Genomic DNA, 20,348 nt, shown 5'->3' on the forward strand with positions numbered 1-20,348 from the left:
CGATCTACACGTATATACGATGGCAATGTTACTAGTCAAGAAGGTTTTGTTGATTCAGTTTCATTTTTATTATTAAAACAGTTTCATTCCACTTCAATTATCCAAATCCCAGTAATCAACGTCACTTGACAGATGATTTTCAATAAATCTTAATATTAAACAATCTCTGATACGTGACTATCCATAATATCATATAGCAGAAGCTATAACATAACCTAACTAATATACTGTACACAAGTGTTAGAAAAGTTTTAATTAACGACGACGACATAAAAAATAAACATGAATAATTTTAAAAGGAATAATTATTGAATGTACAATTTTCAAATTTGAATGTGGTTGGTGGTTCAATTGATGTTATATTGGACGTGTGCGTAATAGAAGTGGAACTCGTTGATTTAGGCCTACATGGTGTATTCAACTTATTCAGGATTTCCGAATGGTGCTCTTCATTTATTTGTAAATCGGATTTCAGAAGATGCATAGGTATGATCAATGATTTTTATTAATTCTTGTTCTTGAATGCCAATGCGAGTCATATTAAAAATGCTGTGCATCGACTGGAGTGGTTTGTAATTATATATATATATATATATTTTTTTTTTTTTTTTTCTTTTTGACGTCCAGACCAGCGCAGTTTCAAATGTTGGCAAACAAAGAAACAAATGCTAGGGACGCGATAAAATTAAACAAATGCTAAGGACGCGATAAAATTAAACAAATGCTAGGGACGCGATAAAATTGTGCGATAAGCAGCCATGATTGGTTGAAATATGTCCTTTCGTACCGTTTTATTGGTCAAAAGTAGTATGACGTAGTGATGGTGTAATAGTCAGAGAAAATTGTAAAATTCAACAAATCAATGGGCATCATTAATAGAGTTTTAAAACATTCATTAGTACAAAAATCAACTCATACTCGTCTTTATCAAATAATAGCTCGACCAGTCTTATGTTATGGGAGTGAAGCGTGGACTTTAAGGACAAAAGATGAAAGCAGACTAACAGCTTGCGAGATGAGATTCATGCGCCGAACAGCTGGCTACACTAAATGGGATCCAAAGAAAAATGAAGATATCCTTCAAGAACTTAATGTGTCATCAATACTGGACTATATCTCCAGCTATCAGTTAAACTGGAAGGAACACGTCTCAAGAATGGTTTCATCCGGGATCCCTAAGGCAATAATGAAGTATCGTCCAAATGGGAAACGGTCACTTGGTCGACCTATGAAAAGATGGCAAGAAAATCGTTTTTTCAGGCCGTAACAGTTCTTTTGGGACTAGTACTTGACAGGATGATGATGATGATGATGATGATGGTGATGATGATGTTAAAAATGTTATGTTTTATTTAACGACGCTCGCAACTGCAGAGGTTATATCAGCGTGGCCGGATGTGCCGGAATTTTGTCCCGCAGGAGTTCTTTTACATGCCAGTAAATCTACTGACATGAGCCTGTCGCATTTAAGCACACTTAAATGCCATCGACCTGGCCCGGGATCGAACCCGCAACCTTGGGCATAGAAGGCCAGCGCTATACCAACTTCCCAACCAGGTCGACATGATGATGTTGATGATAATAATAATAATAATAATAGTAATAATAATAATAATAATAATAATAATAATAATAATAATAATAATAACCATGACTAAGTGCGGAACCATTGGCCACAGTTTTCATATACAGTAATTCCTGCATTTCTTTTCTAGGTGGATTAAAAATCTATTCTGGAAAGGATCCAAAAAAGACTTGGAGGTGGAAGATCTCTACAACACTATGCCGACTGACAGATCAGAAATGCTAGGAGATGAACTTGAGAAGTAAGTAACAGGTCTGAAGTTATTGTTTAAAAGGAAATAATAATAGTTCGCAGTTTAGAATTACTACCTATTTTTTACTTGGTTTTCTAACGACGTTGTAGTCCAGCCTGTGGTGCGGTACTTCAGGCCCACCCTGTAGTTTAGCCAGTAATCTGTTCCAAAATAGTTTTGAGACGACTAATACTGATGCTGCTTCTGATTTGAACAACGGTATTAAAATTCTCATTCATCTTATACCAAATGATCCCGTTAGCCCATTTTTAGTATTTCTATAAACTGGAGATTACTGAATGAAAATACGTTTGTTCGTATTATATATAATTTGAACTGTTAATAGAAATTACGGGAAAACGGCTGAACGGATTTTAATGACTGACCCCTCATTTTGAAGCTTGGCACCCAAGGATTTAAAAAAAAAAATAGTAACTTTCAGCGAAACATTAGTTTTCCTACATAAATTTCCTATTTTCCAAAATCCATCTTTCGTCACTTTTGAGAAACTAATTGCATTTCAGAATAAAACAAAACACACACTACAATCAAAAATAGGCTATTACACGAAGGTCATGACCTGCTGGATTGCTGACATATTTAGAGTTCAAATTCAATTGGTTATTAAAAACTTCAAGACTTATTAAAAATAATTTACAGGTCTGATTCTGCGGTGTGTAATTTTCTGAGTACAGCTGTGTATTGGATATTAAAATGTACAAAACGTCAGGTGGTCTGATGACATTATTACCATTAGAAATGAAATATTATTATAGGCTACCTCCCAACGACCGATGTATTATTATGACATGATGTTATTGTGTAAGATAATATTGTTATTAAAAATCTAATATTTTTATAGTTATTAATCAAATGGGGTTGCGTCATTTTCGTATACTTAATGGCAGTGTGGTGTAGATACTTATATGCGTCATTCTCTTCAGTATTGGCTCGAGAGAGCGGAAAAATTACAGTTAGTGAGGAAAGAAGGTATTATTTACTGATAAAATAAAAGGCCTAGAAAATTTTCTCACAGTCTACTATATACAGTCACGAAGCTTGAGTTTTGAGGGTGCTAGAAACAATAGACTGTGACGGTACTATTTTGCATTGCCTGTAATGAGGCGATATTAGCGATCCTAGTGGTGAGCAACTATCTAATGTTTGCATAATTACTACGTATTGAGCTTCACGACTGTATATAGGCCTACTACACTGTGATTTTGTAGTCTCCCGATCATTTCAGCAAGATCTCTTAGCAGGATAAAATGATTTTACCCTCTACATTTCAAGCTCTATATGCAGCAGCTATACCAAGATGCTATGTCTATTGTTCGAAAGCATAGCAAACCTATTTTTTTTTTTAACTTTCACCTACAATCCACAATGAACTGAAATACTGTTGCTTTACTCCCACATGGAAAATCCACTGATCGTCCAGACATTGTTACTTGCGTTTTCGCGTTGAAACTCGAAAACTGAAGGTGGATAGTTTTAAGAAAAAGTATTTGGCATAAAAAAACTATTCAGAGTTAGCATGTTTCATTATTATGGAAGCAAATAACTTTCAAAATGTCTGGTATTTTTCATTGAAAATAAATCTGAAAAATTTTGAATGTCTAATAAACTTAGTTTGCAAGTTGCTATATAAACAAACTTCAAAATTGCACATTATGAGTTAACAAGGAAAACCTTGCACTACGGCGCGTTAAGACATGAGATCTTATCAAATGGGTGGGATGCCATCGTCATAGCTGCATAACTTCCGTTGCTATCTTATCATTATTTAGCCATTACGGATATAAACAAAACAGGCATCTGGATTGCAGGATGCGGGAAGAAAATGATGGAACAGTATTCAGAGTAGTAATAACTACAGGAAGAATTTTGCAAATGTCATTAAATGAACATAATATCACAGTGAGTAAGAAGGGCTGGGGAATTTGTGTTTCATATGATTCACTGTAATATCGTCTCTTCATAATTCCAATTTGAATCTTTCTTACACATTCCCTTCTACACTACCAAATTTTCTGTAACTATGGTTATGAAGTCATTCTGAAGCATGATTTATTTTAATTGATCTTTCCTTGGAATAAAAAATTTATATAAGAATGCTGTATCTAAAGTGAAAATAGGAAAATATATGTCAGAAGAAATTAGAGTAACAAAGGGCCTTCATCAAGGCTGTAGCATGTCACCTACATTATTTAAGATATTTCTGCAGAGAACATTGTCAAAGTGGGCCAGGAAGTGTTCAGGAATAGGAATACCTGTTGGAGATGAATCAATAGATATGTTGTATACATTATTGTTTGCAGACGATCAGGTGGTAATTGCACAAGAATATGAAGACATGGAAATTATGTTTCGGAAATTGTTAGAAGAATACGATAAATGGGGTTTCAAAATAAATCTGTTGTTGTTGTTGTTTTCTAATGCCAGGCGTTTGACAATAAAGTCATTTGACCTCTTGCACTCCAATATTTTTCAAAGATATTATCATGGTCAGCCACTGAAGCACAGATTTTGAGGTGTTCCGAATCCATTTCTTGGTTTGAGTTGCACAATGGGCAGTTAGGGGACTGATATATTCCAATTCTATGCAGGTGTTTGGCCAAACAATCATGGCCTGTTGCCAATCTAAATGCAGCTACAGACGATTTTCGTGGTAAATCGGGAATTAACTGTGGATTATGATGCAGAGAGTTCCATTTTTTCCCTTGAGACTGTGTTATCACATTTTGTTTGTTGAAGTCTATGTATGTAGATTTAATAAATCTTTTCACAGAGTAATACGTAGATTTAGTAACAGGTCTGTAAGTAGCAGTGCTGCCCTTCTTTGCTAGTGGATCTGCATTCTCGTTTCCCAGGATTCCATAATGGGATGGTATCCATTGGAATACAATTCTTTTATTGAGTGATATTAATTGAGAGAGCATTTTATATGAAGAGTCCACTGCAAGAATGATGGATGTCACTTTCTTGTCGAAAATGAACCAAGACTGTCAATGTATAGCTTAAGACATATAGAATGTACATAGAGAGTTATGTGGCATTAACACTGATAGTCATTGTCCAGTAATGATCGGAAAATCACAGTTAAGCTTTGAGCGTTAAGCATTTCAAACTTTCAATTGCTTCTCCTGAAAAATGTATTCCAAATGACATCCATCATTCTTGCAGTGGACTCTTCATATATGTGATCTGGAATAAGAATTGAGGATTAATATTGAAGATCAGAAAGGTTGTATTAAAGGTTGTGAAGAATTTGAGCATTTAGGGATTCGAATAGATAAAGAAGATGACAAGAAGCTGATATTAGGAACAGAATTACTAAAGGTAGAACAGTAACAGTATGGTATTATATAGGACAGACATACAACAAGGGAAAATAAATTGGAAATATGTAATTCAATAGTCAAAATTACTGTTATATATGGTCCTGAAATATGGAAATTTAATAAAAAGTTAGCATCAAAAATCATGACAAGGGAAATGGATTTTTTTAAGATCAGCGAGACATTCGAAATTATAAAAATATTAGAAATGCAATTATACGAGATGAAATGAACATTCAACATTGTTCTAGATTATGTGAGATATAAGCAATTGACCTGGTATGGACATGTGAGAAGAATGCCCTAAGAAAGGTTACCTAAAATGGTGCTGGAATTATGTCCGCCTGGAAGAAGAAGGAAAGGGAGGCCTCGAAGTTCATGGTTACAAGAGATCAGAACAGGGATGAGAGACTGCAGACTGAACGACATGGATTGGATGGACAGAGAAGAGTGGAGAACAAGGATAAGACTTTAAGGGCCATATTCATAGACATTCTTAGCGCGGGCTTCCGGTGGATGATCAACGAACTAACGTTTTTCGTATTCATAAACCAGTGTTAGCGATATGATATGAATCCTGTACAAGTAATCAGTCGATAGCCGGGGCTAGTTTAGCACGCTCGTAGCGCGGGCTAGCGAAATGTCTATGAATAGCACCTTAAGACTTTAGGCACAGGAAGATGTGTAAACATTAGAAATCTGTATATAAATAAAAATTATTATTAAGGTAAACATAGGTGTCAGTTTTGTTCTGGTTTCAAAGACCGCAATAACTCGACAAATTTCAGACGAGTTCTATAAATTTAAGAAAAAAGTTTTCACAGTTCACAAAGCGCGATGGTGTTTTGTTGCAGAGTGAATCATTAACTACAGTGCTTTTCACATTATGTGTTGCAATACTGCAGATTATGTATCATCGTAAACTCAAATATAGAGAGTAAATTAAATTAAATTCTTCATATATTTCGGTACAACTCCACTTTACAAAAGTATGTTCGATCTTAGAACTTCAGTTCTTGATGAAATAGTTCATCTAGCAGCAAATCCAGGGATGGATTTTGTAGGTGAGCCAGGGTCCACTAAAAAGTCTGAATTAAACCTCTCTCTCTCTCTCTCTCTCACTGTTATTTATACTCGCTTTAACATCTTTGGTCATATCACAAGTTAATCTTTTGGTTGAAATCCGAAGGCCTGTGTACTATTGTTGAGACTGGTTCTATTGTTGTGAACTAGATGGCGACTGTATATGTATTCAGTGGCGTAGCGTCAATGTAAGCTAAAAAGCTTAGCTTCCCCAGTTAATAATAATTTCATAATAAACCGGCAGTTTATGGAGAAAATTATTTATTAATTTTCATAGAATTTATATTTACGCGTTAAATATTGTGATGCGGCAGCTCAGGATGACTTGTGATGCAGCAGTAAACAAGAAGCCTGCACACACCAGCTTCCAAGCAGACCGGTTTCGTCTGTGTAATCCACCCCGCAGATTTTCCTTCCCTTTTAAACTACCCTAGTCGCAAGGCTCGAAAAGAAGCTAGCTTTAACATTTAAAATAAGTAGTTTCCGAGTTATCCCTATTCGTCAGTTGTGTTCAGTTGAAGTGTTAGTGTGCATTGTGGCTGATATAATAAATAATGAGCGAAATAATAGTTCCTGACACTAATTTACTTGAATTTTTTAGGACAATTGTATTATCAAGACTGACTTACGAACAAAAGTGTGATTTAAAAAACAAATGACCGACTCCCTTGCTGTCAATGAAGGACACAACCAAAAGACAGACGCATGCTTACGTAATGATACTAATATTGTGATTTCTCTAAGTATGATAGGGAGTGAGCTAATGTTATACGTATACGTGTCTATTTGTTAAGAGATATGTGTGTAAACCGTGAAATCGTATTTTATTACGTCTCATTTGAGGTCATGCCTTATTGGTGTTACTTACGATGTTCCAACCAATCTTCGACTGCTGACTTGAAATTGACTACTATTTATTTTAAGACTGTATTTTTGTAATACATTTTCTCATATTGCATGAAAGGCAACTTGAGTTAGCTTCCCCTGCTCAAAATTTCATGCTACGCCACTGTATGTATTACTGATTTGTTATGAATATGATTTCGGTGATGAATGAGGCCGGTGATATTCAGAGATGTTGTGGCCCGAATTTCCTGGAATTTGCCTTTCGGTTGAGGGAAAACTCTGAAAAAACTCAACCAGGAAATTCAACCCGACCAGGAATCGAACCCGGGCCATCTGCGTAAGAGACCAGCACGCTGACCCCTACACCACAGATGTGGTCAATTAAACTTTTATATTCGATTATTTAAAATAAAAGATTTCCTTGAAATTACTAAACGAAAGCGAGAACAATATTGAAATAGCTAAATTATTATTGCATCACATTGCTAATTTTATGATATTATTTGTATTTCGACTTTACAAAATAAGTAGTCGAAAGAGAAAAACTATTTTAAGTTGGAGCCAGGCCTACTCCAAAATATATTTTTAGAACCATCACAGGGTTCACTAAACAACAGTAACTTATAAACGTGGTGTATAATGAAGCTTAAAGGCATATAACGTTAAAAACCAAAGCAATCAAGGCTGGTTTACAGCTTTCACATGAAGGATAAGTGACAAAGCAAATTCTGAACACGTGCAGAATAGAGGATACAAATTAAAAAATACACGGAAATAACACGCATTAAATGAACTTAATTTAAATCTTCGACCTATTGTGCAGCCAGATCCATCGAAAGCTGCAATGCAAAGAATATCTCATCTTATCACACTTGCAACATCGTTGAATGTATCCTACAATTTATTGATGTTGAAACCACACACCACAGAAAAGACTTAAACTTTATACTGCACAATAAAGAATGCCACGAATGTTAACGAGTAATTATCTATAGCCTATATTTCAAGTTAAGTAGACATCATCATTGTGGAATAGTTAAAAGGCACTTCCTTTTACTATTAAACATGCTCGCATAACGAGATGTTTATTGAACTACGTCACATTCTGCAAATACAGCATATTTATTGCATATAAGCATTGCTTCTCAAGTAACACGAGTGTGGAAAGAATGAGACGACAGATCATCAGAGCCAGAGAAATATGAGGTAGGCCCCCTAGGGATTTGCTGTTTTAATTAAGATTATTTTTAACGAATGAAATGTAAATTCGAAGTAACAGTCGATTTCTGGGCTTACATCCCCATGCCAAAACATGGGTGAAGGATCATTCAGCAGAAACGGAGGTATCATGTGGTTAGCAGGATGATTCCCTCAGCCATTATAGTTGGTTTCTGTAAGCGCATTTCGCTACCTATCATAGCTACCCCAGATAATGGCACCGGTCCCATATCTTGGCCGAAATTTCGAGAGAAAATTCCTTCCCCATGAGGACTCGAACTAGCGCTAATTCAGTAATGCAAGTCCTAGGCACTGATATTATTTTATTCCTGAAAATATCTGTACTGCGATGCAACAATCAGTTTACCTACATAACAGAGTTGGGGAGTAACACATTACAAGTAACGCCGCAATCAGTTTTTTTGTAGGTTATTTTACGACGCTTTATCAACATCTTAGGTTATTTAGCGTCTGAATGAGATGAAGGTGATAATGCCGGTGAAATGAGTCCGGGGTCCAGCACCGAAAGTTACCCAGCAATTTCTCATATTCGGTTGAGGGAAAACCCCAGAAAAAATCTCAACCAGGTAACTTGCCCCGACCGGGAATCGAACCCGGGCCACCTAGTTTCGCGGCCAGACTCGCTAACCGTTACTCCACAGGTGTGGACGATTAAATGAATGAACGAATCAAAGATCCAACAATTCAACGACTAAATGAATGAACGAATCAAAGAATGAACGAATCAAAGATCCAACAATTGAACGATTAAATGAATAAACGAATCAAAGATCCAACAATTGAACGATTAAATGAATGAACGAATCAAAGATTCAACAATTGAACGATTAAATGAATGAACGAATCAAAGATCCAACAATTGAACGATTAAATGAATGAACGAATCAAAGATCCAACAATTGAACGATTAAATGAATGAACGAATCAAAGATCCAACAATTGAACGATTAAATGAATGAACGAATCAAAGATCGAACAATTCAACAATTGAATGAACGAATCAAAGATCCAACAATTGAACGATTAAATGAATGAACGAATCAAAGATCCAACAATTGAACGATTAAATGAATGAACGAATCAAAGATCCAACAATTGAACGATTAAATGAATGAACGAATCAAAGATCCAACAATTGAACGATTAAATGAATGAACGAATCAAAGATCGAACAATTCAACAATTAAATGAATGAACGAATCAAAGATCCAACAATTGAACGATTAAATGAATGAATGAATGAACGAATCAAAGAATGAACGAATCAAAGATCCAACAATTGAACGATTAAATGAATGAACGAATCAAAGATCGAACAATTCAACAATTGAATGAACGAATCAAAGATCCAACAATTGAACGATTAAATGAATGAACGAATCAAAGATCCAACAATTGAACGATTAAATGAATGAACGAATCAAAGATCCAACAATTGAACGATTAAATGAATGAACGAATCAAAGATCCAACAATTGAACGAGTAAATGAATGAACGAATCAAAGATCCAACAATTGAACGATTAAATGAATGAACGAATCAAAGATCCAACAATTGAACGATTAAATGAATGAACGAATCAAAGATCGAACAATTCAACAATTGAATGAACGAATCAAAGATCCAACAATTGAACGATTAAATGAATGAACGAATCAAAGATCCAACAATTGAACGATTAAATGAATGAACGAATCAAAGATCCAACAATTGAACGATTAAATGAATGAATGAACGAATCAAAGAATGAACGAATCAACGATTCAACAATTGAACGATTAAATGAATGAACGAATCAAAGATCCAACAATTGAACGATTGAATGAATGAATGAATGAATGAATGAATGAATGAATGAATGAATGAATGAATGAATGAATGAATGAATGAATGAATGAATCGATATTTAACAACTAACATTATGGGTCCTTTATTTTTGCAGATATTAGTTTATAGACAGCTATTATTTTCTTTGAGATGGGACATTCGCATTCTAGGGTTGGGAAGGTATCATAACATAATAAATAATTTCTTTAAAAAAATAACTGTATTGGTAGCTGTAAGTGTAACTCTAAGTCAGTTACCTTTGTATATAGTAATTGTAATTATAACTGTTATTTTTTCGGGTAAGTTACTGTAACTTAGTTACTTTCAAAAGTAACTTACCCAACTCTGGTAATTTATTTTATACTTGAGTGCGTTCATGTATTTGCCCATTATCATAAAACAACTAAAATTGCCTAAGCGAATCTTTCACGTTCTTAAAAAAATTATAATTCGAAGTTAAATATTATTTAATAGTGGATAATTTTTTAGTTTTAATAATTTACTTTATAGATACCGGTATTTACCATTAGCAAATATACATCAGCGGTTTTTGTATTTTTGTTCTTCATTAATTTTCTCCCGTTTATCCATACGTCCAATCGTCCGTCCACAGGTCCTTACATTCACTCACTTAAATATCCGAGAGTAAATATTAATACGTGATAAGTATTATTCAATGAAGTAATTAAATCCTTGCAAAAGAAATTAAGATTTAAAATGCCGTTAGAATATATTGGTTTACACATAAATGTAACACTAATCAATAATTTATTATACACAGATACTGGAAAATGGAAATCTGTCGTGCAAAAGAGACGAAAAGGAAACCACGGTTACTGAAAGCCATTGTGAAAACATTTGGTCGATTCTACTTCTTCGTTGGGATACTTCAATTTATCACTTGGGGTGTCATCAGGTAAGTCAACCTTCAAAATTATAGATAGAGTTAATCATTTGTTGTTATACGGTAATTTGTTTTAAAATTTCATGTTAATTTTTTTTCAGTTTCCACTTGAAAAACATTTACAGAAACGTCCCTCACATCCACTTTCAAGATCTCGTGGCGTCCGAAATATTTATTTCCGACCACTGGTTCCTTACGTCAAAATGCTCAGTTTAGAATCCTCTTTCATTTGTATAAGTTTGACCTTAAAGTTTGGAGATAGCTTGTATCTATTTATTATTTTAGCTCTTTTCAATCATTATTCATTCTAAAATACAAACGCTGCGAGTTAGAGAATTTCAACGACGAAAAGTGTACTATTGTGCGTAATGTCTAAAACAATTTAAGGGTTCAGAGCCATAGTGGGCTAAGCGCCATTTATTAAAACCGTAGAAAAGAAGGATTAAAATGAAGTTATTACCATAATTCAATGGAAACAAATAGCAAGTAATATAAAGTATACACATTCAAACTAAATGATTCCATTTCCGACCACTTGCACTGGTTTCTTATGTAAAATGCTCAGTTTAGAATTCACTATCATCTCTATAATTTTGGCCCTAAAGGTTGGAGACACCCTATATCTATTTATTATTTTAGCTGCTTTTAATCATTATCAATCTAAAATACAAACGCTGCGAGTTAGAGAATTTCAACGACGAAAAGTGTCCTATTATGAGTAATGTCTAAAACAACTGAAGGATTCAGAACCATATTGGGCCAAGCGCCATTTACTAAAACCGTAGAAACAAGGATTAAAATGAAGTTATTACCATAATTCAATGAAAAACATATAGCAAGTAATATAAAGAATAAACATTCAAACTAAATTATACGTCAGTCTTCAGTAAACTATGGTATTCACTTAACATTAAACCTTGCTTTCTCAGTTTTTAATAAATGGCGCTTGGCCCACTATGACTCTGAATCCTTCAATTTACGAACGGGTTGAGTCAGACACACTGTATATTTTCAAGATATGTGATATTTATTCTATTATTCGATTACAGGGTAGCACAACCAATTTTCCTGGGGAAATTCATTTTGTATTTCAACAAGGAGAGTAAAATGTCCAAGGAAGAGGCTTATATATACGCAGGATGTCTGATTCTTACAGCTGTACTGGCTATGTTCTTTGTTCACCACACATTCCTGGCTTGTCAGAAGATTGGAATGAGAATACGGGTTGCGTGCTGCTCAATTATCTATCGTAAGGTACGTTACTGTTTCGTAATCCAATACACCATGGAAGAAAACTACCTAAGGATTTGTAATATACAGTGGATGATCAAAAATTCGTCTTCCGATTGTTGTATTGGCAATAATACACGGTGTTCCGTTCAAAGTTCCCACATTTTAATAATTAATCATTGCTAACAAGGTATACCAAATCATGTAATGTGAGCTGTACTAAAAGAAAGAGAAACTCAAAGAATTTTTATTTCATGAATTTGAAGTTGATTGTTCGCTCACTATGTTGCGCCACAATCAGGAGGTTTGAACGGAACGCCGTATTTTATGTTGCTTTTTTCTTATGGAATATCATAAAGCATACATTTCAATATATGTATTATAAAACACAGGGTGAACAATTCTTCGCGCGTCAAGCGCTTTCACAGCTTACGGCTAGTCGGCGGAATCAATGCTAAGCCTCCCGCTTCCACTGTGCTGAAGGTCGCGTCAGGCGTCAGTGTGAGTTGTACTCTTACAAGATAAGCGCGTGTTCTTTAGACGATCTAATGCAGTGTGTGTAATACAGTGTGTTAATGAAATTAATGTGGCTCAATTCAGGTATTCTATTCCCCAAAGAGTATTCATGTATGACTCATACGTGTATACAGAATCGCATCGTACTGTAAGGAGATTATTTCAAGAGACATTCCCTGGTGTCCAAGTTTCAAATCGAAGTTCGATTCAAAGTGTATTAGTGTTTATTAGTAATAAACAGGCTTCGAGACTTTGGACCCGATACAATAAGTTTACTGTGCATGCACTATAGGTTGTTGACTCGCTACAGGTAGATAGAGATGTGTTGAGGTAACAACGTTGCTGTTTAGAGTAGAGTACGGTAGTATGGGGAAACACACACATACCGGTATGTACATTCTGAAAGTAAATATACATTACACAATGATAATGCCAAAAGAATGTGAAAAGCATTTACTCTCCTGTCGTTTATAAGCATTTGTGTTTAATTATACACAGTGTTAATGGTGGAAATAAGCATGTAGCAATTTTAATTTTTTTCATTTATCCTATTGGTCGTCTTTAGGAAGTGCAGTTACAATACCGAATTGCAATGTACTTACTACAAGATACATTCTCAGTGTCTCAAACGTAAATCTTTTTCGGTTATCTGCCAAAGTTTGTACTGTGGAAAGCTGCTCTCTACGTCGCATGACGTGATAGGAGCAAAACGAAAAACTTAACATCATTGCAGTCTCTAAGAGACAGTCCTTTATTCTCAGGTGACTCTATGTCCACTAATTTGCTGTTTATGTTACACAATGTTCCATATCCGTTATTTTTACATAAAATTGATTTCCACTTCTGTTTTACACGTTCAGTAACCGGTGTACTTGGTGTCTCATTAATTCTCTGTGTCATTTTCTAAATTAATCTGAGGGCTTCCGGCATCTCTTGCTCTGACTTTTCTAACGGTGTAATAGTTTCAGACACAGTTTGAAAATAGGTTTGTATGAAAACCAAATTATTCGTCAGAACCTTCAAATCCAGAGCGTTTTCCTTTGCGTATTTGTTGTCATCCATTCTACAGTACCCCCACCCACTGTACGCTTTACCACTATACTCAGTACGCCGTTATGTGGATTTCCCGCTGAGCTGCTCTATTGGGTCCGAAGTCTCGAAGCCTGGTAATAAATTACGCAATAAACTGTAGGTAGATTTTTTTAAGTGTTTATCAGTAATAACTAGGAAATGTGATCACAGAAGTTTTAAATTTATAATATTTTACACCCAGTTAGAATTTATAAAACAGTTATATTACCAGTTGTTCTGTATGGTTGTGAAACTTGGACTCTCACTTTGAGAGAGGAACAGAGATTAAGGATCTTTGAAAATAAGGTGCTTAGGAAAATATTTGGGGCTAAGAGGGATGAAGTTACAGGAGAATGGAGAAAGTTACACAACGCAGAATTGCACGCATTGTATTCTTCACCTGACTTAATTAGGAACATTAAATCCAGACGTTTGAGATGGGCAGGGCATGTAGCACGTATGGGCGAATCCAGAAATGCATATAGAGTTTTAGTTGGGAGGCCGGAGGGAATAAGACCTTTGGGGAGGCCGAGACGTAGATGGAAGGATAATATTAAAATGGATTTGAGGGAGGTGGGATATGATGATAGAGACTGGATTAATCTTGTTCAGGATAGGGACCAATGGCGGGCCTATGTGAGGGCGGCAATGAACCTGCGGGTTCCTTAAAAGCCATAAGTAAGTAAATGTTTTACACCCGACTTAAAAATAATAATCAGCTTCAGACACATAGCAGGCATTGTGAAGTCAGTTATATATAGAGAAATAGGTTATAAAACATTCTATATAAGAGATTTATTTATTATGAACAAAAATGACAGTTTATTTCTCAATTAAAAGTTAAATTAATTTTTTGCAGATCTTACGACTGAGCAAGTTTTCTCAAGGAAAGACAGCAGCAGGCCAAGTGGTAAATTTGCTATCTAACGACGTGACTCGGTTCGACTTCGTGACATTGTGGCTTCATTCTGTGTGGTTCATGCCAATCCAGACAGCGATCATCACTTACTTCATCTGGAAGGCTGTTGGGTGGTCGGCCCTCATTGGTGTTCTTGGCATCTTTCTTCAAACTGTTCCTGTCCAGAGTATGTATCCCATAATGTTTAATAAATTATAAGAGGAAGTGTTACAAATACGGAATATCATTCTGTTTTTTCGTTTTGGAACCTACATGTTTCGAATACTGAACAAAAATATCGTCCTGTTTATTGCTGAATGTCACTGTAAATCATACATGGGCACAATTTTCGGTTACGTGAGGCACTCGATTTGAAATAGTTTGTTTACTAGGAGAGGAGACTGCAGAGTAGGATGGGAAATATAAACTGCTGTGACCTGCGTCACCTTATCGTAATCGCTAAGGCGGTCAGTGGCGAATTATTAGGAAAGCGCTTGGTTAACGTGAGACTCTCGAAAACTTTTATTCAATTTGGTAAATTAATTCGGCAGCTTTAATCATAAACCTCTTTACTGTTTCTCCGTCGCTGAATTGATTTAAATCACAGGCGAGAAATTGCGTAACTAGCCAATAATATTCCATCACGTTGTCTACGTTTATTTTCTTGAATATTCTGGCGTTTATCAAGATTACTTAATAGAGTTGCACGTTCTCGACCTAAAATAATTTCAGAAAATCATATTTCGTTTTCTACGCACATTTGAGATTTTTTTAATAAATTTCTTTTGGAAATAATACGTACAAACAATATTTAATTCCTCGTACCTTTTAATGCAGCGTGTTTAAGGTGTAATGTCATATTTAGTATACTGTGCAAATGTTAAGATCGTAAATTTTCTTCGGAATAGTACGAAAAATAACATTTAATTTGTCTTACCTTCTAATTCAGCATGTTCTTTATGATATAAGGAGTAATGTCGTTGTATATTAAATTTATTAATGCCTAATAGGATTTTCAAGCATAACATACATCGTATGTTCTCCCCTTCTAAACAGCAAAAAAACTCTTCCTCCGATTCCTCATGAAATAATCGTTTTCTAACGCGTACACACTGCTTTGATAATGCCATTATGCCACCACTGATATTGCTTATGAAACTGATATAGAACCTGCCCACGCCTAGGAGCTGCGTGAGGGAGGAACGGGGACTGTGAAGATGATGTCACTCAGAGCGATAAGCTCTGTGAAGGTCAGTGAGGCACAAATTCTCAAGTGAGGCACGATGCCCAAGTATGTTGTAAATAGTATACCGAGAAGTTCATAAAATGTTATAAAATATTTGAATAAAAAAATCATTTCCTCAAAATCTAACATATTTCCTTCATAAAAATGGAGGTACAAATATGGTAGACTATTAACAAAATTGCGAAGTAAAAATAGCCTCTACTAAGAAAAGTACAGAACAAGCTTTCAGCATCTTCATTAGAAGGTGTTTTTCCAACCGTAATACTTAATCCAGATGAATCATCTCTCACGTCTTTTCTCGAACTTGTTTTATGGCTTCTTGCATTGGCTTTTGATTCCACTGTTTTCTATGTTTGTTGGAAGGTAAGGTTTTCCCCTCCTCCTACACGTTCCAACACAAGTAACGAAACAGAAAACCAGGGTATAAAGATGGAATAATATATTAATAATACTAGTGCTTCACTTGTGACACACGATGTTGTAAGTCATAACCTCAAAACATATCATAGCTTGAAAACGAAATCAATTAAACATCCATTGCTATACTTACTTACAAATGGCTTTTAAGGAACCCGGAGGTTCATTGCCGCCCTCACATAAGCCCGCCATTGGTCCCTATCCTGTGCAAGATAAATCCATTCCCTAACATCATATCCCACCTCCCTCAAATCCATTTTAATATTATTCTACCATCTATGTCTCGGCCTCTTCAAAGGTATTTTTCCCTCCGGTCTCCCAACTAACACTCTATATGCATTTTCTGGATTCGCCCATACGTGCTGCATGCCCTGCCCATCTCAAAGTCTGGATTTAATGTTCCTAATTATGTCAGGTGAAGAATACAATGCGTGCAGTTCTGTGTTATGTAACTTTCTCCATTCTTCTGTAACTTCATCCCTCATAGCCCCAAATATTTTCCTAAGAACCTTATTCTCAAACATCCTTAATCTCTGTTACTCTCTCAAAGTGAGAATCCAAGTTTCACAATCATACAGAACAACCGGTATTATAACTGTCTTATAAATTCTAACTTTCAGATTTTTTGACAGCAGACTGGATGATAAAAGCTTCTCAACCGAATAATAACACGCATTTCCCATATTTATTCTGTGTTTAATTTCCTCCCGAGTATCATTTATATTTGTTACTGTTGTTCCCAGGTATTTGAATTTTTCCACCTCTTCAAAAGATAAATTTACAATTTTTATATTTCCATTTCGTACAATATTCTCGTCACGAGACATAATGATATACTTTGTCTTTTCGGGATTTACTTCCAAACCTATCTCTTTACTTGCTTCAAGTAAAATTCCCGTATTTTCCCTAATCGTATTCACGTCATCCGCATAGACAAGCAGCTGATGTAACCCGTTCAATTCCAAACCCTCTCTGTTATCCTGAACTTTTCTAATGGTATACTCTAGAGCAAAGTTAAAAAGTAGAGGTGATAGTGCATCTCCTTGCTTTAGCCCACAGTAAATTGGAAACGTATCTGACAGAAACTGACCTATATGGACTCTGCTGTACGTTTCACTGAGACACGTTTTAATTAATCGAACTAGTTTCTTGGGAATACCAAATTCAATAAGAATATCACATAAATTTCTCTCTTAACCGAGTCATAATTGAATAGTTTAAGGAAGGAAAAAAGACCGTAAGGAAATAAAAAGAGATAGACAGACGGGCAAGTCAAAAACCACTAATCCAACATTATTGGCTACAAGATACAATAACATCTTTTGCATTCAAACAAGTACACAATTTTTTTTAAATTTTCTCTTGTTTCGATATAATGAAAACATAAAAATGGAAATATATCATTGTATTTCACATAATCAGAAAAAAAATAAATACATACGAATATTTTTTAGATTTATAATTGAAGTACGTACTTTGGGTATTATTTGCAGGTTACCTGAGTAAACTGACCTCAAGACTACGTCTCAAGATTGCCACACGGACTGATGAGCGTGTACGGCTTATGAGCGAAATTATTTCTGGAATTCAGGTCATAAAGATGTATGCCTGGGAGAAACCTTTCGAAAAGATGGTTCAACTTGCGAGAAGGTAACTATCTGTAGCATTTCGGATGAAACTGCTCACTAATATTATAAATTTAGTAAAACTAACTTATACAGAGCTCGCTAATGGTTAGCATGTGTGACCGTGAAACGAGCGGGCCCGGGCTGAAATCGTGGTTGGTAGGCTACAAGTTATCCTATTGAAGATATTAATTTTCGTCGCTCTACCCTGGACTCATTTCCCTTGCATTATCATCTTCATTTCACTCAGGTGCTAAATAAACATCACAGTTGATAAAGCGTCGTAAAATAATAAAGCAATAATAACTTATACATTGTCAAGAAATGTAACAGAACGTACATTTAAGCATTTATGACAAGAAAACTATTTCTCTGTCACAAACTTAAAATAATTGGTCTAGTATACATCCTGATTACACAATATTTTAACACACAGTTTTCGTTAAATTTGTTAAATAAACCACTTTTTTAACTTTCCTGTGTAATATTAAAACTATCATGATATAGCAGTGACCTGAAAACCTCACTAGAAATGTGAAGATGGAGAAAGCAAGTCGAAACCCTTCATTAAGCTAAAATACCATAACAGTTTGAAATTCTTAAATTAGTTGAACCTAAATGTTCCACATCTGCTGCTTTACTACACAGTGCAAATTATGGTCCACGTCTATATAATTCGATAATAAAATTTCATCCAGAATTGACTACTTTAAGCAATGAAATTTTCAGATCCAGAATTAAAAAATTTATATGACAGACTTCCATGTATTTATATTATGTACCATGTATTGTACAACAAGTTTATTTCTATCCTAAGTATATTTTTTCTATTTTATCTTGGTTACTATATCAACATGACCTGCACTAATTATACTACTAATAATAATTTAATATTAATCCACCAATCTCAACATCGTCTCTTTTTTCACTCAGTTATTACTAGTAATATTATTTACTAATTTTATTATCGTCTTTATGTGAGCTTTTTTCTGAAGTATTTTGTCTACAAAGTATGTGTATCTATGTAACGGAACTGTCCCCGAACACGAGCTTTGCTCTTTCGGGGTATTTTAATGTAACGTTTTTATGTATAAATAAATAAATAAATAAATAAATAAATAAATAAATAAATAAATAAATAAATAAATAAATGAATGAATGAATGAATGAATGAATGAATAAATGAATAAATAAATAAATGAATGAATGAATAAATAAATGAATAAATAAATAAATAAATGAATAAATAAATAAATGAATAAATAAATAAATGAATAAATAAATAAATAAATAAATAAATAAATCAGTTTCAGTATTAACACAGGAAAATTAAAAATGTTGTTTATTTAACTAGTGTAATATATCATTAATAATAATAATAATAATAATAATAATAATAATAATAATAATAATAATAATAATGTTACTTCTATATTGTGATTCGAAGACAAGAATCAGTGCAAAATAATATTATTTATGCATAGATCTATATATTTACCTCAAATATTATAATTGATTAATCTTCTATTTTGTGTTTGTTACGTTAAAATGTGGGCATACTTTAATGGTTATTGCATTCATTACTTTTAACAGGAATGAAATAAAAGTTGTGACGAGTGCCAATTACTTACGAGGCCTATATCTATCCACAATGGTGTTCTCAGAGAGGTCATCTCTCTTCATCACACTTCTTGCATACACTCTTATGGGACATCACATCTCTGCAGACAAGGTATTGTCTATACTTCCTATACGTTCGTTTATTCAGTTAACTCAATTATATCATTTCTTTAGATTTTCATACTTCTGACTTCTTAAACATAAAACAGCTAGAAAATGTTAACAGATACACCGCTCCGTCGATACAAGGGAAAGCCAATGTTTACCTACTTAGATATAACACGCATAGCAAGTCCCCTGCAATCGGCAAGCATCATGTTTAGGTAGAGCATGAAAGTCAAGGAATATTATGGATAGTAAAACATCGCTCATACGAGAATGGGTATTTAAGAGTTGTTAATTCATTATAAAAAGTGAATCTGATACAACATTAATATAGACGACGTAAATAAATACATAAATAAATAAGTAAGTATATAAGTAAGTAATTAAGTAAGTAACTAAATAAGTAAGTAAATAACTAAGTTACCAAATAAGCAAATAAGTAAGCAACTAAGAAAATAATTAAATAAATGAGTAAATAAATAAGTAAATAAGCAAGTAAATAAGTAAGCAAATAAGTAAGTAAAGAATTAAATAAAAAGTAAATAAATGATTAAATAAGTAA

The 20,348-nt window shown here is 34.3% G+C and overlaps 1 protein-coding gene across 1 annotated transcript in view; it reads left to right on the forward strand.

The window, feature by feature from the left end:
• Positions 1-20,348, forward strand: part of LOC138713766 (ATP-binding cassette sub-family C member 4-like) — a 135,193-nt gene that overhangs the window by 64,830 nt on the left and 50,015 nt on the right. Inside the window, exons 3-8 of the mRNA XM_069846178.1 lie at positions 1,716-1,826; positions 10,936-11,070; positions 12,108-12,312; positions 14,735-14,960; positions 17,930-18,086; positions 19,655-19,793. Of these exons, the coding sequence (XP_069702279.1) occupies positions 1,716-1,826; positions 10,936-11,070; positions 12,108-12,312; positions 14,735-14,960; positions 17,930-18,086; positions 19,655-19,793 (973 nt within the window). The remainder of the gene's footprint in view (positions 1-1,715; positions 1,827-10,935; positions 11,071-12,107; positions 12,313-14,734; positions 14,961-17,929; positions 18,087-19,654; positions 19,794-20,348) is intronic.

This window comes from Periplaneta americana, chromosome 14 (genome assembly GCF_040183065.1).
Source record: "Periplaneta americana isolate PAMFEO1 chromosome 14, P.americana_PAMFEO1_priV1, whole genome shotgun sequence".
Taxonomy (NCBI): domain Eukaryota; kingdom Metazoa; phylum Arthropoda; class Insecta; order Blattodea; family Blattidae; genus Periplaneta; species Periplaneta americana.